This window comes from Chaetomium globosum, genomic scaffold (genome assembly GCF_000143365.1).
Source record: "Chaetomium globosum CBS 148.51 scaffold_5 genomic scaffold, whole genome shotgun sequence".
Lineage (NCBI taxonomy): Eukaryota > Fungi > Ascomycota > Sordariomycetes > Sordariales > Chaetomiaceae > Chaetomium > Chaetomium globosum.
Window position 1 is genome coordinate 4,430,756 of NT_165980.1, and position 26,157 is coordinate 4,456,912.

At 55.4% G+C, this 26,157-nt stretch overlaps 9 protein-coding genes across 9 annotated transcripts; 6 read left to right on the forward strand and 3 right to left on the reverse strand.

Annotated features, from left to right (window-relative positions):
- Nucleotides 1-1,150: 1,150 nt before the first annotated feature.
- CHGG_08274 (uncharacterized protein) lies at nucleotides 1,151-1,984 on the reverse strand (the record flags this gene model as incomplete). Its single annotated transcript, XM_001225929.1, has 3 exons — nucleotides 1,151-1,437; nucleotides 1,502-1,855; nucleotides 1,933-1,984. The coding sequence occupies 3 exons, from the start codon at nucleotides 1,982-1,984 to the stop codon at nucleotides 1,151-1,153; spliced, it is 693 nt and encodes a 230-aa protein (XP_001225930.1).
- Nucleotides 1,985-2,991: 1,007 nt separating this feature from the next.
- On the reverse strand, nucleotides 2,992-3,754 carry CHGG_08275 (uncharacterized protein; the record flags this gene model as incomplete). The annotated part of the gene is made up of 2 exons (XM_001225930.1): nucleotides 2,992-3,275; nucleotides 3,361-3,754. 2 exons carry the CDS (start codon nucleotides 3,752-3,754, stop codon nucleotides 2,992-2,994), a joined length of 678 nt encoding a protein of 225 aa, XP_001225931.1.
- A 1,955-nt stretch (nucleotides 3,755-5,709) lies between these two features.
- CHGG_08276 (uncharacterized protein) lies at nucleotides 5,710-7,979 on the reverse strand (the record flags this gene model as incomplete). Its single annotated transcript, XM_001225931.1, has 9 exons — nucleotides 5,710-5,801; nucleotides 5,995-6,037; nucleotides 6,112-6,311; nucleotides 6,402-6,480; nucleotides 6,545-6,594; nucleotides 6,654-6,747; nucleotides 6,844-6,968; nucleotides 7,037-7,876; nucleotides 7,931-7,979. 9 exons carry the CDS (start codon nucleotides 7,977-7,979, stop codon nucleotides 5,710-5,712), a joined length of 1,572 nt encoding a protein of 523 aa, XP_001225932.1.
- A 771-nt stretch (nucleotides 7,980-8,750) lies between these two features.
- Nucleotides 8,751-9,023, forward strand: CHGG_08277 (uncharacterized protein; the record flags this gene model as incomplete). Its single annotated transcript, XM_001225932.1, has 1 exon — nucleotides 8,751-9,023. One exon carries the CDS (start codon nucleotides 8,751-8,753, stop codon nucleotides 9,021-9,023), a length of 273 nt encoding a protein of 90 aa, XP_001225933.1.
- A 1,605-nt stretch (nucleotides 9,024-10,628) lies between these two features.
- On the forward strand, nucleotides 10,629-11,368 carry CHGG_08278 (uncharacterized protein; the record flags this gene model as incomplete). Its single annotated transcript, XM_001225933.1, has 3 exons — nucleotides 10,629-10,651; nucleotides 10,724-10,884; nucleotides 10,974-11,368. 3 exons carry the CDS (start codon nucleotides 10,629-10,631, stop codon nucleotides 11,366-11,368), a joined length of 579 nt encoding a protein of 192 aa, XP_001225934.1.
- Nucleotides 11,369-11,879: 511 nt separating this feature from the next.
- CHGG_08279 (uncharacterized protein) lies at nucleotides 11,880-13,185 on the forward strand (the record flags this gene model as incomplete). The annotated part of the gene is made up of 3 exons (XM_001225934.1): nucleotides 11,880-11,972; nucleotides 12,028-12,685; nucleotides 12,746-13,185. 3 exons carry the CDS (start codon nucleotides 11,880-11,882, stop codon nucleotides 13,183-13,185), a joined length of 1,191 nt encoding a protein of 396 aa, XP_001225935.1.
- An 841-nt stretch (nucleotides 13,186-14,026) lies between these two features.
- Nucleotides 14,027-16,720, forward strand: CHGG_08280 (uncharacterized protein; the record flags this gene model as incomplete). Its single annotated transcript, XM_001225935.1, has 4 exons — nucleotides 14,027-14,120; nucleotides 14,203-14,445; nucleotides 14,520-16,397; nucleotides 16,461-16,720. The coding sequence occupies 4 exons, from the start codon at nucleotides 14,027-14,029 to the stop codon at nucleotides 16,718-16,720; spliced, it is 2,475 nt and encodes an 824-aa protein (XP_001225936.1).
- A 1,795-nt stretch (nucleotides 16,721-18,515) lies between these two features.
- CHGG_08281 (uncharacterized protein) lies at nucleotides 18,516-19,854 on the forward strand (the record flags this gene model as incomplete). The annotated part of the gene is made up of 2 exons (XM_001225936.1): nucleotides 18,516-19,173; nucleotides 19,283-19,854. 2 exons carry the CDS (start codon nucleotides 18,516-18,518, stop codon nucleotides 19,852-19,854), a joined length of 1,230 nt encoding a protein of 409 aa, XP_001225937.1.
- A 2,256-nt stretch (nucleotides 19,855-22,110) lies between these two features.
- Nucleotides 22,111-24,198, forward strand: CHGG_08282 (uncharacterized protein; the record flags this gene model as incomplete). Its single annotated transcript, XM_001225937.1, has 4 exons — nucleotides 22,111-22,114; nucleotides 22,180-22,782; nucleotides 22,853-23,055; nucleotides 23,119-24,198. The coding sequence occupies 4 exons, from the start codon at nucleotides 22,111-22,113 to the stop codon at nucleotides 24,196-24,198; spliced, it is 1,890 nt and encodes a 629-aa protein (XP_001225938.1).
- Between the last annotated feature and the right edge of the window lie 1,959 nt (nucleotides 24,199-26,157).

Sequence of the window (26,157 nt, forward strand, 5' to 3'; positions counted from 1 at the left end):
GATGACGCTTATGTCGTCCCCCGCCCGGGCCAGACAACTCATGTATGCTCCCGGAGCCGTGGTACCAAAACAAAAGCGTTCTCTTGTGCGCGTTCGGTACACGTCTTGTGCGCATGCATGGTCACTGTGTACTCAATGTTGGTGTGGCCTCGAGTTCCGCCTTCTTCGTCGGAACCACGCAGACGTCGTGGAACGGCTAACGGCTATAGTGGGATACACATCACATCGTTGCCCGAAGACACAGCGTTATACACCCTGCGAAGCCCATGTGCCGGCGAGAAAACTGCCAATATTACTGTCCTCTTCGTAACCACCAGTCTTGTTGCGATTCAAACCACCCAAGTCCCTCTACCATATCCAGATAATCAGCAACATTTAGACTACTGCCAACAACCACCCCGAGCACCTGAATAAGCACTCCAAATATGAAAAGCAACGACGCTCTTGCTCTCATCATCCTCGCTTACGTAGCCCTCGGTTTCGCAGTATCCTTCTTCATCGTCCGTTTTGCCATCGCCATGCGCCGCCGAATACACGGCTACGCGACAAGCTCGTCGGGGTCATCAAAATCGAATTCTTCGCCGGGCTCCTCCGCGACGTACGAGAGCAGCCGGTCGAGTGCGTCGACGGTGGGGCGGGAACCGACCACGGGCCCCCTCCCTCCTGCGCCGCCGCCCGTCTCCTTTGCATTCCCGCCTCCTCCGCCAGTTGTGCCGCCCTGTCCACCCCCTGTCAGCTCGGGGGGCGTGACGGGTTATCCACCGGGCTCAGTGCCGCCGCCGCCGCCACGAGTTAACTAGAACGAAGGCGGAGGCAGTGAGAGAAAGTAGCTAGTGTTAGGATTGGCGAAATGATGGCGGGGACTGTGGTGGGGGGGGTCAATGGTGTGCCTTGAGATGAGGAGGAGATTGGAGATTTGAGAGGGAACATTGAAACAAAAACAAAAGGGGTTCCACCACAGTCACCCAAGGTGTAGTCTTTAGGGAATATCTCAGAAGCCCGAGTTGGTCATGTCAAATATTTATTCACTCATTCATCCATCCATCCATCGCAGAGCCTTTAACGAGTGTTTCCACCGAGGGTCCGAGTCCAATTGCCCACGTGCACAAATCAACCATCCTTGATTTCCGTTCTCAATAGAACTACTCGCTCAGCCGCTCCACACGGCCGGTCCTGGGGGCTTGTAGGAATCCGGCGCAATGGAATAGATGTTGACCAAGATACCCGGGTCGTTGCTCGAATAGGCACCCGGCAGTGCCACTAGAGGTCCCGGCGTGCCGTTGCCACCTCCGGTGATCTGGATCTGGGAACAGGCGAGATAGAACTGGGCCTGGTTGGGCTGCGACGCCATGTGCAGTGCGATCTGCTCGACCCGGAGAAGGTACTCGCCGCTAGGGGTGTTGGCGGGAATGGTAGCCTTGGTGGTTTCGTAGGTGTCTGCAGTAATCAGGGTCAGCAACCGCTCGTTATAAGCAGGGATAGAACTTGTGGAACGCCATACTCTGCCCCGGCCAGACCAGCTGCTTGTTGTTGTCGGTAGTGGGCATCGTGGTGGCGATCTTGAACCAGACAGCCCCTGAACCGTCGAACGTCTTGGCCGACGAGCCAGCAGGGACCTTGGCGAGATAGTATTGCGTCGGCCCGGGATGGTTGATTTGCTGCGTCGAGATATAGCTGACAGTGGCCCCAGCGGGCACCGTCATCACGTTAGAAGCCGTCTGCGATGAGTAGCAGCGGATGTCGCCGCTGGTTGGGTTCTGGACTCCTTGTTTGCTCTGCGCGTTTTTGGTCATGCGGGTGGCGGACCAGTCCTTGTCCTCAGACTTCCCATTGACCACTAGCCTCGGGAAGGTGTCTGTTTGGAGGTTATTAGCTTCACTCCTTCAACCAGAGTCAGGCAAAGGGGAAGAGAGGGGTAGGCGAGTCCCATACAGTGTGCTTGGACGGCCGTAGCCGCAAGCAGCAACCCAGTGATGAGTTGCATTTTGAGAGTTGTTGTCACGGTCGCTGTGGCCTGGGGGCTTTTTGGTTGGTTTATTCTGAGCGCGAGCGGTACAGATACATAATACGGGGTCTCAAGGGGCAGGGTCGAGACCGAGGTCTCTTATACATAACTTTTGACAGGCGGCGTCTCCATTGATCGGCAGGTCGGGCCAACGCCAGCATATCCCCTGTGTTAATCCCCAAATAGAGTATGTCTGGCGTCACTGGGCATTGAAACATTACCGGATCGGGCGCTCTGCCCTGGCTGTCGAACCGCTGAGCCAAGTGAGATTTATCCACTCCCGGGATGCAACTGCCGAATCCTGGGGTATGTCGAATCTGGGTACGGGTCACAAGAGAGCGCAGTAATTAACTTATATTAACTCTTCGGCACACGCGAGACTTTTTGAAGATGGAATGCTAGCCCTCTTGTCCGCGGAACATACGCCCCAAGTGACCCGAAGCGATTCCAAGGGAGGCATTCACGCCTTGCCATGACTCCAATGGCATCTCCCTAGGTAACCATTATTGGCCTCTTTTCACGGTTTCCATCTCACAGTCCATGTCTCCTCCGGTTACTATAGCCCCAACTTCGGTTTCACGGTTGCCTTCGGCTTTTCGTGAATTTCCATCATCTCTACATGTATTAAATACGGTTGATCCAACTTCGAGATACCTGGGGCAGGTAGATGTGTCTGGATATGAGGACTTCGAATGTTGTTGTACCCGGTAATATTCAGGGGTTTGACGTAGGCATCGTGGTATCATGGAGCCAATGACCTTCCCACGTGTGTTTGCCTGGAGCCAATGTTGTTATGTTCATGGTTTAAAGATGTCTATATACAAGTTGTCTCGCTAACCAAATTGGTCACCTGTCGAGCGAGCGTCGCCGCCCCGGATGCTTTAGAAACCAAGGCTCATTTCACACTCGGTAAGTGGACAAGGCCCATTTACCACCCACCCAACTTGTTGCTCCTATTAGGCCATTTCTTCCGCCAGCCGAGCAGCTTAGCACTTGAAGACCGGGGGGCCGGGGTTCTGGTACGAGGTCGGGATGGGCCAGTTGATGTTGATCAGGATACCGGGGTCCGAGGCCTTGTACGCGCCAGGGAAGGAGACCTTGTTGGACGGCTCAGTGCTGCCGCCACCGGTGACCTCAATCTGGGCGCAGCTGATGTAGAACTGGGCACCACCTGAGCTCTGGGCGACGTGCAGTCCGATGTGCTCAGCGCGGAGCAGGTACTTGCCGGCCTTGATGCAGCTCGGGATAGAGACGTCGAACGAGCTCTTGCCTGTAAACCGAAGACTGTTAGTGGTGCCGTGTCACACAAGTTGCAGGGATGGCAGCTTTGCAGGCCACTCGGTGGAGGAACATACCGTTGCTGGGCCAGGTGAGCTGGGAGCCGAAGTTGGGTTGCTCGTGGTACACCTTGAACCACACAGCGCCGTCGCCGGTCCACGACTTGACGTCCTGTCCATCGGGAACGCGAGCTAGGTAGAACTGCATGGGACCCGGGTGGTAGATGTTGGGGTTGGCGGAGTATTTCACGGTAGAACCGGCCGAGACGGTGTAAACATCTTGGGCACCGGCAGAGCTCGACTGGAAGCAGCGAATCTGAGCCGAGTTGACATCGCCAACGAAGCCGTTGTTCTGCCAATTGTCGGCCCTGCGGACGTGCTGCCAGTCGGAGCCGCTTCCGACCTTGGGGAGGGTGTAATGGGCGCTGGCGCCGAGGGCGGCACCCAGGAGAGCAAAGGTGGTGGTCAGCATGGTGAAGATTGCGGTAGGTCACAACGTCAGTGGCTGGTCTTCTCATCTGGGTCTGAGGGCTCTGTTTTATACTAGTACTGCTAGGCCTCCCAAGCAAGCCCCTTTGGGCCCTTCCCCCACCCCCGGCCGCCATCGTCGGTATTGCACCACATCCTCCCCAGATCGGGTTGGCTCCGTCGATGTCTCTTCTTGGCAAAGCTGGCATTCCCGGATTCTGTCCAGGGCTGCCCGACCTGGGTTCCGGTAGCCGCCTGCCGCCTTGGCCCGGCCGGCTAAAGTGCAGCTCCGACCACTTACAAGGGTTGCCGATATTGTTGACATTCTAAAACAGATCAACGGCACTTCGCTCCGCGTCCACCTATCCCACCGTCCATTGACACAGCCCTTGCGGGTGCATTGTGGAGTGCATGAATCCCGCACAAGCGACACGACGATGGTTTCCTAGAAACAAAAAGATTCGAACCGACTTGTCTGGGGCCTGGCGTCATCTCTTGGCTTTTGGGCCGAGACCTTTGTGTCCTAATGCATGTGTGGCCCAACACCTTCCGGTCAGGCTTGGAATACCTCCGCCGAGGGCTTGGGCAGACCACCGACGGCGTGGTGATGCATGGACGCTCCACAACACCAACCCCTTGCCATTCCCTGGGATGCGGAATCGCTGCCAAACGGTCCGAATACTAGACACCTCCGTACGCGCTCTTCCGTCTTTCCACGATCAGCTAGGCCGCCATGGCGCGATGTATGCACATTACTATCTATAGCATTGCTCGTGATCGGCGCAGGGGCAGGGAGCAACCAACATTCAGTATTTCTCTGCAAGTGTGTGTGTGCGTGCGTGTATGTATACATGGACTGTGCCCACCCCAAGGTTTTGAGAGCTTAGCTCTTTCACGTTCGTGACCGTGCAGCCCATGTCCCCCACGCAGGTGCCCCTGGCCATGAGCGAATGGGCATGGGGTTATCGACTCGATTTGGAACGTTACCTTGTTAGGCTCGGGGTCCCCGAGAACTGATCCTGAGGCGGTGTCAACCCGTCCGTCCACTTCATGATCTCATGTGTTGAGAAATGGCTGACGTCTCCGCTGGTATACCCAGCACTGGCAATTGGCGCGGTTCAAGTCTAGTGAGGCACTTTTTCTCCCCGATCAAGGAGGCGCTCGGCACAGCGTGGCGGACTCGGCCAATGGCCAGTGGCCTTGGTAAGCAGCCCAAGATTTGGGTGGTCTATTGATTAATTCAAACGTCCCCAGCTGATACCGAGCGGGTATGAAGAGTGTCGGTTTCCTGTTTTCAGGATTCCATCCAGGTTGGTTGCGCAATAATCCCCGTTATTAACGTAACAACAAAGTGCGCGTCACTTATGGCAGACGTTCATCTGAGGCCTGGCACTCCCTCTCCACAGCCAAAACGCTCTAAACGGGCGAGAACTCCGCGGTTATCCTTGGCTGGATGGATACACGTAGGAACGTTTTCGCGCGTTCCGAGCGCCACTTGACACTACAACACCGAGCCCCACTTGACACTACAACACCGAGCCCGAGGAAGATATGAAAAATAAATCCCTAGGCCCTCACTGAATATCCGTTTTACTCCTCTCTTCTGTCGAAGCCGTCTTCCTGCCACCCCATAAAAGACTGTTAGTCTAGTGCAGATACTGACCCCCCGGTTGCCACTACCGAACTTGCCACACACCAACCTTTCACTGCCTGTCCGGTCGTGGCCGTTCACGGCACTCTTCTACGTTTCGCAAGGAGTAGCGTTTGGGGTGTGCTACAAAGTGCCAGAGGAAAGTATAGTCGCTCAAGACCAGATAAGTAGCCCACGGGAACCTGGTACTTTAGACATAGCTATCTACAAACCCAACCTGAATAAATGTGTTTCCAACTAACGTCCTGGGCTATACGGCTGACCCTTAGTACCCGAATAAGTTCCCACTCGAATCAAGTAGGGGAAAACTACGAAGATTCCGCGGCCTTCGGTGCCGGTAACGCCAGAATCTTGTCCGCCGCATGCTCCGCCGCAATAACAATGGCAGCCGATGGGTTTCCTGTGATGTGTCCAGGGAATATGGAAGCGTCAACGACAAAAATATTGTCAGTCCCGTATACCTTGGTGTTGAGGTCCACCACCGATGTGCCGCCGGTCCGTCCGTCGTCGGTGCCGATTTTGGCCGTTCCTAAAGCCGAAACCATCAGTCTCCATCCTCCAAAAGAAAAAGGCAAGTAACCAGGAAGTCTTACCAATCCAGTGGTTCGAGCAGCGGCGGGCAGGAGTAGCCGGTATCTGCCATGGGTCACCCGTGTCAGCGTGAATTCATGCCGCCTCAAGGCCAAAGGTGGGCTTAGATTTGTGCTCACCGAGTCTACAAAATCCTCGACCGTGACGTTCGAGGGAGGGGTAATCCACGTCAAATTTGCCACTCCCTTCAGCGACTCTCGAAGGTTGGTGATCCCCTGGATGACTGCTTCCCTGTCATGTTCGTCACGGAGGTAGGGAGGCGTAGAGACGATGGTGTTCAACTGCCTTGTGATGGTCATCCGGCCTCGGGACAGAGTGCCTGTGCACAAGTACTGGGTTACCGTCATTGAAGCTACTTTTGTCAGCATGCCTTGCTGCCGGCTCGCTCGACGCCGTTTTGTGGACTCACTATTGAGTTTGCCTTCGACACGGGCCTGCCATTGGAGGTGACGAGGGATCCCATCGCTTCCTGTGATAATTTCCCAGAACTGAGTCACACGGTTAGTAGTGGGAAGAAAAAGCACCCGCTTTTCGGATAAGACATAAACTTACGATCGGTCCAATATTAGGGGCAGCTTGGGCCAGCGGACCAGTTCTGTTGGCTGCGTATTGTCAGCTTTTCTTGCTCCCTGGGCGACGACAGCTATGGTTAAAAACCTACCCAGGTAAGTCTCGGTATCGCTAATAATGGGGTCGTCCCAAGCACCATAGTAGTCGTAGAAAACCACGTCCGGGTGAGCAATCTCAATATCCGTCTATCAAAAGGAGGAACCCCGACCAGTTAGCAGTGCCCAACCCCCCCTCAGCCTCCTCTCCATACCACACATGGGAATTGAAATGGAAGAGCTTACCCCGACATGGTCGTTCAGGTTATGGCCGACCGGCAAATTGATCCACTGCTCCGAATCAATCATGGTCGGGCCGTCAATTGTCGAGTTCTTGACAACGTTCAACTGGTCCGTCGGCCCAATACCGCCTGATCACGTCTGGTCAGTCCAACAGGTTGTCCCCAAAGTGGCAGCACGTCGAGAGAGTGGGACTTACTCCTGAATAGCAGCTTTGCCGAGCCAAACGCTCCCGCGGCAATGATGACCCGACCCGTGCCGGGGGTGAGGGCGACTGTGCCAGCATGGCCAGCTCCGCTACACTGCACCTCGACACCGGTAGCATGTCCGCCTTCCCGAATCACCCGTCTCACGGTTGTGTTCATCCACAGAGTGAAGGTCTTGCGCTCAAATGCCGACACAAGATAGGTAGTCAAGGGTCCGCCTCTTTCGCCGCCGGAGTACATGAAGGTGCTGTGTCCGAAGGTGCGGTTCTTCTTATCCGGATGATCGTTTGGAATCAGATATTCCCAGCCCGCCGTCTCGAGGCTGTTGCCCAACATGTCGAAGCCCTGCGACAAGTATCGCTTGCCGTCCATCGAAGGCGCGATGGTGCCGGGGATCCGGGAGAAAACCCGCTCCGTAGCGGCCGCTACATCTTCGCTGTGCCAACCTTCGGGAAAGTTGACGTCCCAATCGTCAGGGTGCGGCTTCCACCACAACCCTGCGTTGACCGCGGTTCCGCCGCCGAGCATGCAACCCGCCATCTGATCGACGTCGGTACATATCGCGCCAGTCGGATCGGCCCAGATTTGATTACACAAGCCAGGTACATCGAAGCGAGTCAGGCTGGTATCAGCCAACCAGTCCGGTTTCATGATTCCGCCCCATCGCCCGGTGGACGGCGGCCCCTTTTCGATCAGGAGCACCTTGTGGCCGGCTTCGCTCAAGCGGTCCGCGATGGGGATGCCGCCTGCGCCGGATCCCACGACAATGTAGTCATACGTCTCGGTCGAGGAGATATTGGCACATTGCGCCTGAGCCGCTGCCGGTTGCAGCCCTAAAGGAGGTCATTAGGCAAAGTGACAGGGACCCAACCTGCGATTTCACTTACAGAACGCCAGAGCGCCCCCGGCCGCCACCAACTTAGAAACGGCGTGCATATCGACTCAAGTCTGAATACGCAGATGGATGAAATAAGACTCGGCTCGGTAAGGGCTTTGACGGATGGTCGAGTACCAGTCTCTTTCTCTCAACACCATCGGAGAGGAATCAGGTCCTCTTAAACCTCAGCACGAGTCGGCCACCCCGGAGGCCGACCGATCCAGGGGCTCACCATCGGGATTCGCCCCATAATTTCCCCATGGCTGAGTGCGGAGCTTTTCCTTGAAGCTTTCGGTCAAGATTGGGGAACTCTATTAGCCGAGAGCGCGGGATACCAGAACGTGGCAGTCAGCATGTGCGGTTCGGTCCAACGAGCATGTCCGGGGTGCATCCTTTCAATCTATTCGAGCGGGGAACCCTCCCAAGAAGCTGGGGTATATATTAACGCTGGCATCCCACCTGTATTACCAAGCTTCTTCCCTCCTTCCTCGTGATGCCAAGTTCCACGCCGCAACTCTTCCATGTCGGTCTGTCCATCTTTTTTTTTCCCCGATCTCTCCTATTGGCGAGCGGTGCCCCAGACCCAGGAACAGGACTGCATTCACTGGCCAATTGCTCCTACGATGGAACGCGGTCAAGAGGGGGTGATAGCACCTGGCAGCCATCGGCAAGGGGCCAAGTCGGGGGTGGCTACCTCTTCGAGAGTGCCCCTTTTCTTCATTTGACTTGTGAGTTTATCCCGAGGATCATAGGCTGAATTTCAGAGGAATCCGGCATATTTTATGTGATCCAGGCGCAGCCAGGGAGTCCAGAATAACAAGTCCATCAACATGCCCTACGGAGAGTTAAATCGAGTTCCGGACTGGATCTACACCTGCTGCCGTGCTCGTGGAGGGTGGAGTACGGGCTGGACGGACTATGTATCGGGTACTCTGGTTCGTCGTCTCTTCTCCGGGCTCTTCCGGCTGAAGGAGAACGTGGGAACCTATATATACCATTGCCGATTTTCACGGCAGATCCCCAGCGCCGGGATGACAAGCCCCTGTAACCCGCCTTCGGGCATGCAGCCAGTCGTGCAAGCCCGGGCTACTGTGGGGATCTGATCAGTGCGATGGTCAAGGGGACCGTTCGGGGATCCGTCTCTTCCGGGTCATGGCGTATGTGAATCATGCATATAGGTTCAGTGCCATGGAGCTGTATGAGGACCAGACCATCATGTTGACGATGTACTCATTAGATACGAAACATCTCAGACACCCCATAGCGCGTCTGCTTCTACACTGGAACTCTAGTTTGCTCAGTGAAGTAAAGTTGATTGGCTCCGTGTTGAAAACCACTAACTGATTGAACCGCAAGGTGTGAATTGAACAGGTGGTAGGTAGTAATTATGGGTCGAAGAGCGGCCAATAGTATAGAAACGGGAACGAATACCCGCATTTCCTACCAGTCGTGGAAGCTTATAGAACGGAATGAAGGTGAGGGCACCTCTAATGTGTATACTGAGGCAAGTACTTAGTTAATTACTTGCAGAGGTGGCTTATAAGTTGCCCCAATCTTCCAACGATGGGCGACTGTTGCTTACTGTCCTAGGTCAAACTAAACTTGGTTCTTAACATGACTTCAGCCCGAGGGATAGCCTGGATTAGAAACTACAGGAAAAGGTCCTTTGAGGAAACTACATGTACTATAGTAGTGAGCCTCTCGCCGAAAAAAAGCCGCACTCGAAAGGAGCGCAAAAATCAAGGGAAGAGAAGACCGAAAGAAAGAAAATAGAAAAAGGTAGTTAAAGAAAATCGAGCAAAGAAACAAAATCAAAGATATTAGTTAAACAGAGTAAAAACTAGAACCCGGTTTCTTTCGTTACTGCAAGCGAAGGTTTCGGCGGCATCTGGAAGCCCGCTGAGGCTGCTTTTACGAGGCTTGTGTCTGTCTTTACGAGCAAGGACTGGGGCAAGAGTGCGCAGATCAAGTCCGAGAGCGAGACGGACGCTGCGTCGTGACAAAGGAGGGAAATTCTGTCCCCCTTTTTTGCATAGTTATGAACGAACACCAATGAGAAACACTCAGGGTCGGAGTCAGGAAATCACCATCCCACCGTCTCGGAGGAGAGTTCCGGCTTCTCGGGGTTCCTCCCAAATGGCTTGAGCTACCGAAGTGGTTTGTTGCTCGACCAAATATTTGTGGAGGTGGTTTGTACTTGGTAAATTCCGGACATGGTTCGCTTTGCTGGTCCAAGTCCAGATACACTGAGCGAACCAATGACGTCCATGGTTCTCACGTGGGAGCGCGTGAGGAAGGCTGACCGTGGAAGATGGAAGAAACTCTCGGCTTGTGAAGGTGAATTGTGAACGTGGCCTCTTTGCGCCGTTGGATCGTGCGTGGTGGGGCGAGGCCCGTTCAGGGCCAGTAAGGCGGCTCGGGAAGGCTCTTGGCGCGGAAGAACCGCAATGCCGGTGCCCAGCAATTGCGCTCGGAAAGCTGGAGAGTGGAGCAAGCTTGGATTGTTCAACTTGTCAATTGCCTCCTGGAAAACAGATTGCGTGTTTTGGCGGCAGCCCATTTGTGGGGACATTTCCCGACCCGAACCAAAAAAACTCGCGGCGTTGCCCCTAATCAACCTTCCACGTTGGCATCCGCAAAACAGTCGCGTGCAAATTGAGAAGACACAAACCCGATTCTCCTTCGCGACGCTCGACACAATAGTCACGATGGCCGGACTCAGCCCCCAGATGTAAGGACACGCGGACTCAACTGGAGAAGACGAGTAGACAACGACGGCATGGCTAACACAGACCCGGCGCAGAACGAACCTGATCATCATCCTGGGGATGATGCAGGTCGCGAAAAGGATTCCATTCGAGGACCCGAACGTGCTCAACATCTGCCGCGCCATCTACATCGCTAGCAACTTGATCATCCTGGGAATCAACATGTACATCAAGGTCACCATTGACAAGAAGAAGGGTACGTTGATGGTTCCGGGTTCCTTCTGGAACTGCGCACAACCATTCTGTTCGAACCGACCAGCGAGGCTGACCATTCTGTCTCTTTAGATATGACCACGCTCAAGTACGTCGAGCCGGCGCCCATGGGCTCCAGCGAGGAGGGCAAACTCGTCACCACCACCGTCCACGCCTACGATGTTGGCCAGCTCAAGACTCTCCTGCGCTCGCAGGGCATGGGTGTCCTCATGATGGGCGTCATGCACATCTACTTCAAGTACACCAACCCTCTGCTCATCCAAAGCATCATCCCTCTCAAGGGCGCCCTCGAGGCGAACCTGACCAAGATTCACATCTGGGGCCAGCCGGCTTCTGGTGATCTCAAGAGGCCGTTTAAGCAAGCTGCCGGTCTGATGAGCGGGCTGCAGAGCGGTCCCGCCCAGGCAGACAAGAAGGCGGTTGAGGCGGCCGAGCGGGCTGGCCGCGGCGGCGCTAAAGAGGAGTAATCAAGGCCAGACTGGCGTCAGTCGACCTTGTCGACGACCAGCGGCACTCCTGTACAATATAACGCATGATTACGGGCATGATAGTGGTAATAATATATAGAGAGACTTGATGGGACAATCGGGATCATCCATTAAGGTACTAGACAAAACATGCATTAGCCCATCACGGTGCGAAAGCAAACCTAGCCGCGCCCTAGGATGTATTTGATGTACGGTACAGAGTGATTTAAAACCTTGAGGGTTGCCCTGCCTGTGGGACAGACTTTGTTCATGTCGGGTCTTGACCTTCTCCGACATCGTTGCCTGCCGGGTTTGGGGGGCGGGATGAACCCCTGCACCACCATCTTCCTCGGAATGTTGGCTTTCCAACAACGTCTAAATTTCTTACCAAACCATTCCTCCCCGCACTCAAACAAGTGGAGTTGCGCGCCAGTATTCTGGGATCTTTTTTCTAGGTTCATTACATAGCGGCTCGTGCATCGGCTCACAAACCTGGGAATACCGCCTCGCCATGGATCGCCCAGGCACCCCACCACAACCTCAAAGAACGTCAGCCTCGAGACGGCCACCATCCCCGCCTTCTCCCGAAGTCACACGCCGGATAGTGAGTCGTTTTCCTGCCCTCTCCGTTGACTTATACTGAACCATTTGGATTGTAGGAAGAGTCGCGACTGCGTGCCAAAGCCATTCGTGACCAGCGCGACAAAGAGCAACCATCCGCTAGCGTCCATCCCAAACCCCGACCAGCGTCCGGCTTTGTTGCAACAGATGACACGGCGGGCAAGAAGCGACCATACGCATCGATATCACGGACGGAGGTGCCAGCAACGAAGCGCGATGCGCGCACAGCGCCTTCCAAAGATGGCACCGATACAGGGGGCGCTGGTCTGCTGCCCATGTCGCGCAAGTTTAGCAAATATGTCGATTACAACTTCAGTGCCATGACCGACACCAAGGGCGGCTTTCTAAGCACGGAGGATGACCCTTGGAATAAGAGCATGTCTCTAGGTGTCTTCGCATCCGGCCCGCCGGGCGCCGAGCAGAAACCCGCGCATATGTCGGCGGCCGAGTGGGAACGGATGCAGCTGCTCAGAAAGCTGCAACGTAACAAGTCGGGGCCTTTTGAACCTTCGCTAAGCGTCCTCGCCGACGAGAAGACCAAAAAACGGTGCCGAGAATGCCGCACTGTAGAGATCGACTTTGTCTGGGAGGAGGTTTTTGGTTGCGCGGTGTGCAACACTTGCAAGGAGAAATACCCAGAGAAGTACAGCTTGCTCACCAAGACGGAGTGCAAGGAGGATTATTTGTTGACGGAGCGTAAGTGAGCCTAGCTGTGGGAGGCATGAAACGCACACAGCACTAATCGGTCTCCTACAGCCGAACTTAAAGACGACGAACTCCTCCCACACCTATCGAAACCAAATCCACACAAGGCCCACTGGCATGACATGATGCTGTTCCTCCGGTACCAGGTCGAGGACTACGCATTCAAGCAGAAATGGGGCTCGGTCGAGGCGCTAGATGCCGAGTTCGAGAAGCGTGAGGCAGATAAGAAGAGACGCAAGGAGGCGAAGTTTAAAGAGAAGCTCCTGGACCTGAAGCGAAAAACCAGGACAGATGCGTTTCGGCGAAACAATGCAAAAGCTGGGGCCAGCGCTGGAGGAGGTGGAATAGGAAAGGCGACCAAATTTGGGGATGCTATTGGCGGCGGGGGGAAACATGTACACGAATGGGGCCGAACCGTCGAGAACGAGGATGGGATGACGGTGAAGACATGCGTGATTTGTAACATGGAAGTCGAAGAGCTGGAACTATGAAGGGACCGCGCCGCCTGAAACACGGCGTTTTGAGGGAGAAAATGTCCCTATAAATCTCGTTATTTCGTACCACCTGAATCTTAGCAAGCGTAGGTACATTGAAAGCTTAAGATAGAAGAAGGCAACAGGCCCTGGAACGTGTCGAGATTCCATGACAATACTTCGTACGAATACACATACGGATACAGCGTCCCTTTTACTGTGTGGGAGGTGGGACAGTAATGATATAGGAAACTAACCGCACATCCTTCCTTGGAACTCTCTCAAAGCTTTCTTGCGCCCTTCACAAGGTGACGTGATTCCTTCTTTCAGATGCACTCGCGCTTGCAACCAATCCCCTCACATCTTGAAGATTGATTACAAGAAGGGGTAAAAATCCGATAACGGAAATTTCAGGTCGGGATGCCTTGCAGCCTCATGGAGTACTACGAAATGTAATTCGCCAGCCGTGCCAGTAATCTGTGGGCCCCAGCAGCTCCAGGCTTGCGGGCCTGCCACTTTTGGCCAGCATCACCAAGCACAGGCGAGCATTGCCGCCCTGCTGCAGACTGATTTGGCAGACCCGAAAATTTATTCCTACGCGCGCGCATGACCCCTTACAACACCCCGATCCTCGAGTCCATCGTCCCACAACATCGGCGCGCTGTTTTTCTTGAACGCACCAGCTAGGTTTGCTCCAGCCGCAGAAATATTCGTTCATTCCCCTGAGCGACGACACTCGAAGCTTTCGCCAGAGCTCTACCCAACCCCCCACGATACTGCTGTCCCGCGTCGGCCCGTCCATGGCCACAGTGCCCAACTTGGAGGCTTGCGACGTTTAGACTCGCCCCCAGTGACCGCCATGGGCACGAACGGAGGGAGCGGGCTGGGCGAGACGGGCGGCATGATGGGGAACAACACCAACCAACCTCCAACCACCGAGTACACCCTTCAAGGTTGGTACAGAGCTCAGAACCAGAGAGAGGACGTCAACAGCTAATCTTGGGTACGCAGGTGTCATGCGCTTTCTTCAAACAGAATGGCACCGCCACGAACGCGATCGCAATGCCTGGGAAATTGAGAAGCAAGAAATGAAGAGCAGGATAGCCAGCCTCGAGGGCCAGTCACGGAGAGCCGACGCGACGCAAAAGGCGTTAAAAAGATATGTCACAATTCTCGAAAAGAAGGTCAAGGACCAGTCTGCCCAGTTGAAATCCGATAAGCCGACCGAAGCGGAGCCCAAACTGGATCGTGCTTCGCTGCTACAGGAGAAACTACGGCGTAAGTCCTCTTTGGAACCTCCCTCTAGGTATTGATTCGCAGTCGCAAACGCTAATGTGCGCCCGGGGACGCAGCGTCGCTAGAGAAAACCAGCGCCCCTTCAATGGAGGGTGGCTCGCTCGAAGCTGGTCTCGCTGACGAAGAGGCCTCGCGCAACGAGCTGAAATCCTTCCTCGACCAGTGTCAAGCCGAATTCACCTACCTGATGATCGCCCCTGCGAACCCGATAGCACCGAGAGAATCCCCGCCCCTCCCGATAATCGAAGATCTACGAGAGGGGGACGCCTTCGGCCAGCAGCTCTTGGAGCAATCCTACCAGCAGGGCTTGCGGCAGCAGCAGCAACAACAACAACAGCAGCAGAGCAATGCCCGCGAGTACATCGCGGCTCAATCGCAGTCGCGCTCAGCCCCAACCACAAACAACCAGGCGCCCGCACCTCCAGCGTCCGGAAACTTCCCGGCCAAGCCGCTTGATGCCCAGTCTGCACCGATGGTCCGCAACTCGAACACCGAGCATACCTCCGCGGGGTACGGAAACTCTGTCGAATGGCCAGCTTCAGGGCCCACGCCTCTGAGGTCGGTGACAGAGCAAGGAACCGAGCTCGTTAACCAGCCCCAGCATATAAGCGAAACGGAAGATAAGGGAGATGGAACCGAAAAACGTGCCGTGGATGAGGCAGACAGCTGGGATTTTAATGATGCCAACTTCCCAGACACCGCTGCGCCTAATCAGTCCCAGCAGGCCTCAACCACCCGCCCGGATACCGATGTGTTTCCAACGGCGGAGAACATTCCGCGATCGCCAAATCGTGCGCCACTCGCTCACCGGAGGAAGAGCTCAAATTCAATGGCCCGCAGGCGGAGCGCAGATCACGAACTCTCGCTCCACGCGTTGGGGCCAAAGACTGAAAGCTCCAACTTCAAACTCAAATTCGGTCTGCGTGGTCATCTCGACACGGTCCGAACTGTGATCTTCTCCGGGGGCGGCAGCCCGGGCGAACCCGAAATATGCACTGCCGGGGACGACGGGACGATTAAACGGTTCCACATACCCGATCGGCATCCTGGGAACACGGGCGCTAGCGGCTCCGATCTTGACGTCGTTGCTGACTTTACACATCGTGGCCACGCCGGAGCAGTCCTCTCGCTGACATCTTGGTCGCCATCCCCGAATTTCTCAACAGGCGGCCGCGCGCAGGGCGACGGCTGGATCTTCTCCGGCGGGCAAGATGCCACGATCCGAATCTGGGAGCGCGGGAGGGTAGATCCCAAGGCGACCTTGGACGGCCACACCGACGCTGTCTGGGGCCTCTGCGTTCTCCCGGCGAACTTGGGGGCCATCTTTGGCCAATCGAACGCATACGGGACCCCCGACCGCATCTTGCTAGTGTCCGGGGCGGCGGATGGCTGCGTAAAGGTGTGGGCAGTCAGCTCCCCGCCACAACTTACCTCACCGCAACCTACCGGTGGACGCCGCGCACAAGGTGGCCGTGTTAGGGGCAACTCAATGAGCTCTGGTTCGGCGTTTCCAAATTCGCCGCAACCCACGACGGCCTCAAATTCACCGTGCCATCATACCCTAATCCACACCATCTCGCGCCAGAACTCGAAAGCGAGTCCGACATGCATCACGCCGCTGTCCCTGAACGGTGAAACCTTTGTGGTCAGTTACTCGGATGCCGCCATCATCGTGTACGACACACGCTCCGGCGAAGAGATTGGCACCATGGCGAGTCTCGAAACATACGATGGCACAGTGTCAACCAGCGTGAACGCAGTCGTTGCGACGACCGCTGGGTTAGATCACCAGCCACATCAAGGCCTGAGCGAGGAGGACACAGCTGGCGGCGGGCCTACTGGCGGCGGTCGAGCCATGGCTGGATCTGGGGTTGAAGGTGTCATCATCTCGGGTCACGAAGACTGTTACGTACGGTTCTTTGATGCCAACAGCGGTAAGTTGCCCCGGCGAGATCCCGGCCCGCCTCGCATCGTGACTAAACTAACCACACGGGTAGGCCAATGCACGTATAACATGATCGCTCACCCAGCCTCTATCTCCAGCCTCTCCCTTAGCCCCGACGGTCGGGAACTAGTCAGCGCGGGTCACGATGCTTCCCTACGGTTCTGGTCGTTAGAGAAGCGTTCTTGCACCCAAGAGATCACCAACCATCGCGTCATGCGCGGCGAGGGCGTTTGCACCGTTGTGTGGAGTCAGGATGGCAGGTGGGTTGTGAGCGGTGGCGGCGACGGAGTGGTCAAGGTCTTTGCGCGATAGTATCCACAAGCACACCACTACAAAGAGGACAAACCGGTTACCGTGCTGGTTTCGCGGACGTCACGCGCTAGGGAGAATCGCTTATGGGGTGGGGACTGGGATGCGGCCGTGTCGCGTATCCGCTTGCCGAGGACGAATCAAGGAGTTGGGGGCTGATACCGCTTGGGGGGGTTTTGATCCCGCACGGGAGCTCGGATCGGCTGCGCGGCTGCGCTAAAGGATGATCAACGTGGGGATACCGTTTGTCGCCCTGGCCATCCCCGCGCATTAGGGTTTTCGGGAGATGGGCCCGACGAAAGGTCGAGCAGGGGGGCCCGAACGACGACATGATCGACAGGACTTCAGTGTAACGGAATGTACGATTGGCAGATTATTGTGTATAAACCTAGAAGCTGGCCATCCTAGGTTATGTCTTGTGTTAGCTTCGGTTTGTGTATCAAAGCGGAGGACACATACTAATTCGTCTTTAGTTTTTATATTAATGAAGACCTAGTACCCGGCCCTGAATCTGACCATTTCGCGGCAACGAAGACGGTAGGACATGCCCTGCCCACTGAATACACCCCAGCAGGTGTCTTGGGTGAATAAAAATTGCACCTATCTTGTTATACGGATGACCTAGAAGTGTCACGAATACTAATACCAATGTCGGTTTGCTGATAACGCTGATCGGGGCTCTACACCATCTCTTGGAGGTCACACGACCCGGCCGGTTCGACGTCCCGGCCGCCCCCCTTCCACCAATATCAAAACAACACGGCGCGAACGGACCTAGAACAATGGCCATTGTTTCGCTCGTTGCGGAGATAACTGCGCTTATCCGCCATCTCGACCGGACAAGGCGAGGACGATTCCACCTACGACATTGCCAGTATCGAGGTTCTGGAGCGGGAGAGAGGTTGCAAATGCCGCAAAGCGCGCCTTGGCTCTTTATGCAAGACACAACCAAACCACCAACCGCTAAACACGGCATGACCAGTGCCGCTGGGGACCAGGAAATGAAGATATTGACTGTGGTATTCCCTCAACGGCAGCTATGATCAGCAACCCGGGGTAAGTATCGCTTCATGTGATAGGCTGATGCTGGTCAGATGGGTGGGATTTGGCTAAACTGCCGAAGCCGTGTTACGGGAGTTGCAGACTTGCAATAAACCGTACCGGCGTCTTATTCGCCTTCCATCATTGCACGGAGCACCTCATTTCCATCACCGACGCTGCGATATCGATTCGGCGATCTGGATGCTCACGTCACGCGGCAACATATGGGCTGAATCCAGAGACAACGCCGGGGCCCGTCGCCGTAGGCGGCAACTGAGAAACACACTCACAGCAGACACTGCAACCTTTTGCCGATGCGGATACAACGTCAGGCGATCTCACATGGCCCGGATCTCGTTCTCATCATACCCCTTGCCTCGTCGGCCAGTTGACGGTACCTAGGGGTTACCGCTTCAGGGTTAGAGGACCTTAGGAACTGGACATAACCGCCTTTCGGCTCGGGTCGCTGGCCCATGGTTCGAGATATGGCCCGCCTTCTGTGCTCTTAGGATCGACTATCGCCATCTCAGTGCATAGTGCCCAGCAAGCGGGGGCAGGACAGGAGAGTAGATAAGCCGGTCCTTGCCCAGCAACTCTTCCCCCGCTGACCACGGAGGCCAGAGACACCCGCCTCTTGTTTCTGTCGCGTAACCCATCCTGCCGAGTAGCAAACACGAAGCCCCACCTACACCGTACCCGGAGACAGGTCCCTCCAAACCTTCGTTCCCTTGTCCCAGCTTGACCCAACACCGCCAGGATGGTGACAGTCACAAACCTCGTCCTGGCCAGCGTCCTCGCCGGACTCGGCCTTGGCTCGGCGCTGCCCCCGAGAATTAACACTACCAATATCGGCCATGGAAGCGGCAGAGCTACTCTCAACCAAGTACGCCGCCCGAACTACCGCTTTAACGGCGCCCGACAAGTGTACAAGACCTACCTAAAATACGGCGTCCCAGCCCCGGAAGAGCTCATCCAGGCTGTGGCCCACACAGATGCCCTTAACTTGGCCGCGGCGAAGCGCGACACTGGCAGCGCCGCAGCAACGCCGATCGACCCGAGATTCGACATCGCATACGTAACCCCGGTCACCATTGGCACCCCTCCCCAGACGCTCCAGCTCGACCTCGATACCGGCTCATCCGACCTTTGGGTTTTTTCGAGCCACACACCAGCGTCCCAGGTCCGTGGTCAGCGGATCTACGCACCGGACAAGTCCACAACGTCCAAACTGCTCGACGGCCACACATGGAGCATCACCTACGGGGATGGGTCCGGGTCCCGCGGCAACGTGTACACCGACAAGTTCACCATTGGCGGCGTTACGGTGGAATCCCAGGCGATTGAGACCGCCCAGCAAGTGTCGTCGAGCTTCACCACCGAGGACGCCATTGACGGGCTGGTGGGACTTGGATTCAGTACTCTGAACACAGTTAGCCCCAATGGCCAGTTAACCTTCTTCGACAACGCCAAGCCGAACCTGGATAGCCCTGTGTTCACGGCTGACCTAAAATACATGAAACGTAGGTGATAACGCACTGGTCTGGCTCATCGACTGGCGCTCAGTACTAACGCACTCTCCCTCACCAGCTGGCACGTACGACTTCGGCTTTATCGACAAGACCAAGTACACGGGCGAGATCACCTACGTGCCTGTCGAGACAGACCCCGGTTACTGGACCTTCACATCCTCCGGGTACGGCGTGGGGTCGGGCACCTTCAGCTCATCCCCAATCACGGGTATCGCCGACACGGGTACCTCCCTCGTATACCTGCCGACCGCGATTGTCACGGCCTACTATCGCCAGGTGCAAGGGGCGACCAACAGTCGGAGCTACGGCGGATACGTGTTCCCTTGCAACTCGACGCTCCCAGCCTTCGTCTTCGGCGTCGGCGAGGCCAAGTTCACCATCCCTCCGTCGTACATGAACTACGCGGCGGTGACCGACGGTTCGCCCACATGCTTCGGCGGGCTCCAGAGCAGTAGTGGGATCGGAGTCAACATCTGGGGCGATGTGGCCCTCAAGGCCGCATTTGTCGTGTTCAACGGCGAGGAGCCGCCGACCATTGGATGGGCGAACAAGTCGTTGGAAGAGTGACGTGCCTGGTGGCTGAGAACACATCGCTCCTGGTGGAGGGTAGAGTGTATGTGTTGCTCCCCTTTGGGGTTCAATGTCGATAAGGTGACGAGGCGTGTGGGTACCGAGGTACGGCGGCCGGAGACGCAACCGTTACTTGTGCAGTGTGTGTGATTTCGGAGATTATCTCTAACAATTTGTCTCGTTGAGTATCTATCCGTATAGCAGCTAATGACACTTTTCTTGCTCTCGGTATCGTGTCGTGATTTTGCTGTGTTGAGAAGGAACCATTCGCGGGTCGGTGGTTCCATCTATCAAGATAAAACAAACCAGCCGCAAAGCAAATAAATGTACCCAAAAAAGAAAGAAAGAAAGAAACACACATAAACCTGCATGAACCTGTACCCTGCTGTGGTGGGCAGTTGGGCACCTCGGCACGCAACGTTTGCTGAGGTTTGATACCTTACCTGGCGCGGGGTGTCAACACCATCCCTGCCTAGCGGTGTCTGGGGGTAACATCGGCGAGTTCGCCACCCCTTGTGCTCAAAACCTAAAGGGGACGACTGGTCGAGCCAACCACACAAGTTCTTCGGATTAGTTACACAGTAAGTGGCCTGCCAAAGTTCCAGAAGACAACCAACAGGAGCAGATCACTCATCAACAAACCTGAATTGCACGTGGCAAGAACAGCGCCATGATAAGAATGCGGGGCCTGAAATCTGACAGTGGGGAATCCCCGGGTTTCCCTCCTTTTTTGGAACCGCAACAGACATCCTGACGGACGCTTGGATGCTCTCAGAAGGCGGGCGCGTGCTTTGCCCGAGCTGGGGCCGACGCTTGGACCAATACGGACAAAAAGCGAATCCGTGTAAGTTACCCAAAGGGGAAGGCGCCAAGATGAACGAAGGTATCGGCCAAGGTCGCGCCCCGACTTGGCGCAGACAGACAAGCCTTTTCCCGTCCATCTCAGGGCGTCAAGCCGTCAAGTTGATCAAACGTCTGTTACTTGGCAAGGCTGAGATGTCTCAACAACAAGTGAACAAAGCTCACATATGTTCCGGAAGCTCGTGGCGAATGTGTCGAGGACGCAAGCCGATCTCCCACAAACGAAAGCTCCACGAGCGGGCTGTTACGACCTTCCTACTTGGGCATCCGTCCGATTTGCCCACATTTGCCATCCGGCTCGTCGGTATTTCGAATGCACGCAGAAAGTGCGAGTTGGGGGCCTCAACCATTCACCGAAGGTCGATTGCCCGGCGGGGTAAACGCGGCTGCAATAACTACTCGGTAGGCGATGTGATGCATTGTATACGAGAATCCTCTGGCTGGGACAGAGATCGCTGCGGTACTTGGGTACCTAGTTGGTGTCCCTCGGGATGTACAACAGAGTGTGCCTCAATACGCTGTGTGCGGGGAGTTCGTCCCTTATCGAAAGTTCCTCGGGTGTTCGCAGGAGCGCTCACGTTATCGCGTCAATGGTACCTTACCTATCGCCGCTTCCTGGAGTGGATAGTTCATCCCGAAGCAGGCAAGATGCCTGACCGGCTTGCCAGTTGAGTGTCAAGAAACGTCTCATCGCCCCTGGCTCACTGGATCGAAAACGATGATCCGGTCCAATCGAGATAGGCGATAGGCACCGCGGAACGGAGCCGCGGAACAGTCGGCATCACTCGCATTGCGGCGAGTAAAAGTATGCCCAAGCAACAAATGAAGAGAGCGGGAGCATGGCTTGCATGGCGAGGATGGGGGAGAAGGATAGTTGCAGTTGGCCCCACCAACTTCGAATTGAGCTGACAAAATGGACATTCCTTACTCGCGCACCAAAATGATTTCTGTTACACGATCGCACTGTGGGAGGCTTGCCAGGGTACCTAGGAGGGAAGGCACCATCGCCCATGACGGCCACTAGGACAGGATAGTAAGGTACGAGAGCCTTGAGAAGGAGGGAGGGCCCGGGGCCGTAACCAGGTTGGCTGCAGTCCCCGTCCCTGGAAGCGCATGCGAGGAATACACTCCACAAAACGCCATTCTCCGGACAAAATGGATCATATCGAGCGACGGGGGGCACCTGCACACATCGCTCTCGCATTAACAACCCGCATTAAACCCTCCCTCCCCCCATAAAACCACGGACCCGAACAGTGAGTTTTGCTCTTCAGCCGGTCGCTCGTCTTTCTCTTTCCCGGTCTGCGCACAACTCCGAACGGTGCTTCGAGTTTACACACCGTCACCAACATCGCCGACGCGAATTTAACTAATCGGGTTACCTAACAAATGATGGGTAAGTGCCCATGACGGCCGGGTGCGACTTTGAGAATGTATCACTTACACAAGATGCTTCGATAGCGGAGAAACCGCGCTCGTCTGGCGCGGACTCGATCGCCTCTCCCGTTACCATGGGCGACTTGGAGAAGCATCCGCACACCCCTCCGGGCGATAGCCATGCGCCATATCTCGACCCTTCCGTCATGGAGGAAGACTACGAGGGCAAGCCAACAGAGGAGGAGTTGAGTGTTTTGCGTCGTGTGCCTGGTTCGATCCCAGTTATCGCCTACCTCATCTGCGTAGTCGAGTTCTGCGAGCGAGCCTCGTACTACGGAGTGCAACCCTTGATTAGCAACTATGTCAACCGACCATTCCCTACCGATGGAAATGGCTGGGGCGCCCCGCGCGCCGGCAGCCAGGATACCGCTGGCGCTCTCGGTATGGGAACTGTCGTCGCCAATGCTGTGACGCAGTCCTTCAGCATGCTTGCTTACGCCTTGCCTCTACTGTTCGGTTGGATGGCCGACGCGAAGACGGGCCGCTTTAAGCTCATTTGCTGGGGTGTTGGCGTGTTCGGTGTTGCCCACGTTCTCATGGTCGCCGCCGGCTCCAAGGATCTTTTGGCCAACGGAACTGCCAAAGCTCCATACTTCCTCTCAGTCTACATCCTCTCCATAGGTGCCGGTGAGTATCCCCGCCCTCCAGTGCCGTGTTCCATCCGCACATCGAGGTCCCGTTCTGATTAGTTCACTAGCTATGTTCAAGCCGAACGTCTCACCCCTCCTGCTCGACCAGGTCACAACCACCGTGCCCAAGGTGATCACGCTCAAAACAGGCGAGCGGGTTATTGAAGACCCCGAGTCCACCACGGAACGCGTGATGCTGTGGTTCTACCTCATGATCAACATTGGTGGTTTCATGGGTGTGGCTACGGCGTACTCGGAGAAATATGTCGGCGTAAGTGCTTCTCGCTGCATACTGATGTTATCGTACCGCGCACTAGGCACTAACGGCGCATAGTGGTGGCTCGCCTTCGTGATCCCCCTCATCCTCTACCTCCCCCTTCCGCTGCTGCTCTGGTTCCTGCACAAGCGCATTGTCCTCCACCCCCCTGGCGGCAGTGATCTTCCCAACGTTTTTAGAATACTCGGCATTTGCTTCCGCCGTGGAGGTGTCAAGAGGATTGGCCGCCATGGCTTCTGGGATCTCGCTAAGCCCTCGAACATTGCGGCCGCAGGTCTTGCCGGCACTTACTCAACACCGTGGAACGACCAATTTGTCGAGGACGTCCGCCGAACCTTCCAAGCAACGGGCATTTTCTGCTTCTTCCCGATCCAGTATCTCAACGACAATGGTATCGGTGCCGCAGCCAGCTTCCTGTCCACGATGCTTGAGACCAACGGTGTCCCCAACGATGTCATTTCCAACTTCAACTCACTCAGCATCATCGCATTCGCGCCTGTTCTGAACTACGGCCTGTACCCGACCCTACGAAAGTTCAATGTCCACTACGGTCCCATCGCGCGCATCACCACCGGCCTAACCATGTCTACACTTGGAGGCGTCGGTTACACCCTTCTGAATTATTATGCGTACAAGGAGTCACCGTGTGGAGAGTACGGTTCAACCGACTGCAAGGTGGGCACTGGCGTTGCCCCCATCAGCATTTGGTGGATGGCTCTTCCTTACGCCATCGGTGGCATCTCGGAGCTCTTCGTCAACGTCCCCGCATACGGCTTGGCTTACTCCCGTGCACCCGTCAACATGCGTGGTCTTGTATCGGCCCTCAACTTGTTCAACACGGCCGTTGCCTACATTATCGGCCTGGCCTGTTCGTCTGTCATCACAGACCCGCATTTGACATGGGACTTTGGTGGCACCGCCATCGCAGGCGGCATCATGACCATCATTTTCTACTTCACCTTCCGGCACATTGACGATGAGGAGTATGTCCTAAGCACGAACAAGCCGGACACGGATTACCACCTAGAATTGGAAGGCACCCGTAATGTTGTTGGCGAGAACCAGTTCAACAAGAGCATCAACCGGCCGGCGCCGATCGCGGAGAACGAGGAAATGATGATGTCGCCGAAACAGTAAGGGGCCACAAAAGGATGGGATGATCACGTATGGAGTTCGGCGTTTCTAGCTTAGCAACTGTTGGATACAAGGACCATTACTCGTAAGCGGTGAGGTGGTCGCGTGTGTCAATTGTAACCAGATAGTTCTTTTGCCGATCCAACAAAGCAAATGGCTCTCTGGCCTGCGTTTCCTGCTCATTCTTGTGCCCGGCACCACCGCTCACTTGCTCACACGTGAAGAATTGGGGATGTTCGAATGGGTGGTAATCTTTGATGCCGAATATCTCCGACTGAACCTACCGAAGGGACACCGGACCAGCCCCCAATCGGCTTGCCCGGATGTCGTAACCGGGGTATCGTGTCGAGAGGCCCTTGTCCTCCGGATAGCACTTTGGTTGGCGAGTGATTGAGGAGGGACTCGCGCAACTGGCGGCCCTCAAACGACAAATTTTTCTCGAGCGACCAGCAATCCTCATAGGCTGTTCCTGTGAGCGAAGTTTCCTTCGATGACAATGTCCCTAAATCCGCGAAGGTGGTGGGTGTCTGCAGCCTCGTCCTGCCATGTCTCTCACGGCCCATGTCTCAGATGGGAGTAGATAGGTAGATGACACACACATGTGAGGGCGTGGAACCACAGACATGCTACTTCAAATGGGGCAACGAATGAGCGCAGAAGCTGTGACAATCAAATGTTTTAAATTGTAACCGAAACAGAGAGTTGAAATTTTCTTCTTCACGTCCCGAGAGCCAGCCCAAGATCGCAACGAAGAAAAAAAAGAGAAAGCGGCCGGTCAGACTTCCATCGATACCCACCCCGCCTGAGCGCCCGAAGGCAAGTCCTCAAGAAAGCCGGGGTACAGATCATCGCCACTCTCTATACAGTCGCAGCACGAAGCAACAACCGCCGCCTTTGCAGGCAGAACGAGAGTAAAAAAAGGATCTCACTGTAGGGTGCCGAGGATATCGTTCATCAACCCGGGTGGGATCTGTGGCTCCTTTAGGGAACACAAAAGAGGACGAATACTATAGAAATGATTCTCTGAAGTATTGTCGACATGAAGAAAAAAAGGAAAAGAAAATCGAAATGAAGGGAGGAGGGCGCTCAATATATAGACATCGATTAGGGGTCTGTGCACCACGCCATTCTGCAGGGCCCCACCCCACTCCGACCCATCTTGGATCAAATTTGGCAGAAAACGTGGGGCAAAACATTCTGCCGCGCAAGACCGCCAAAATTTCTTGCGAGGGCCAGCGTTTACCCTTAGGCAAACAACACACAAAGATGAAGGAATGGATGTGCGATAACGGTATTTCCTACGGAAATTCTATCAGTTGTAGGAAATGTTCCCATGGATATTCAACATCATTTCAGAGACAACCATGCCTCGCGAACTATGCCGACGACGCATTACTGGAGCGAGCCGCATAACTCGTCCCTCGCGACGGACCAGTTAGGGGCTCTCTGGTTAGTTAAACCAAGCTCTAAATATCCTCATGTAGGTTGATCCTGGGAAATTCATCTAGATATTTATATTTGGGGCCCTGGATCCCGACCGCTCGTCCGGATGAACGTGAAGCACTCCCCTCACCCCTCCATTAAGATCTATAGCAGAGTTTTGCGCTCCAGGGGCCAAGAGAAACTTGACCCATGTAGCGCATCTATATCACTCAGAATACAGATTCTCTTGCTCAATCCACCCATCTCACTTCCGAGGTAACCATCAGATCGAAGCTTGGCGGAGTCCGAATCCTTTAACCGCGGCCCGCGCGTGCGTACTACTAATAACATCCGCCCCGAGCTTGCGTCCCTTCGACCATCTGTATCCTACTACCCCAATCCGTGCTACTCGCTTATACTAACTTAGCCCCCCCGCCTGTAACAAACCCTCGAGATACGCCGTCTGTTCATCAGCCCCGCCCCATTCATCGCCCGTCCTCATTGTCACCCGCAGCTTAGCACGAGTGAAGAACGGGTCAA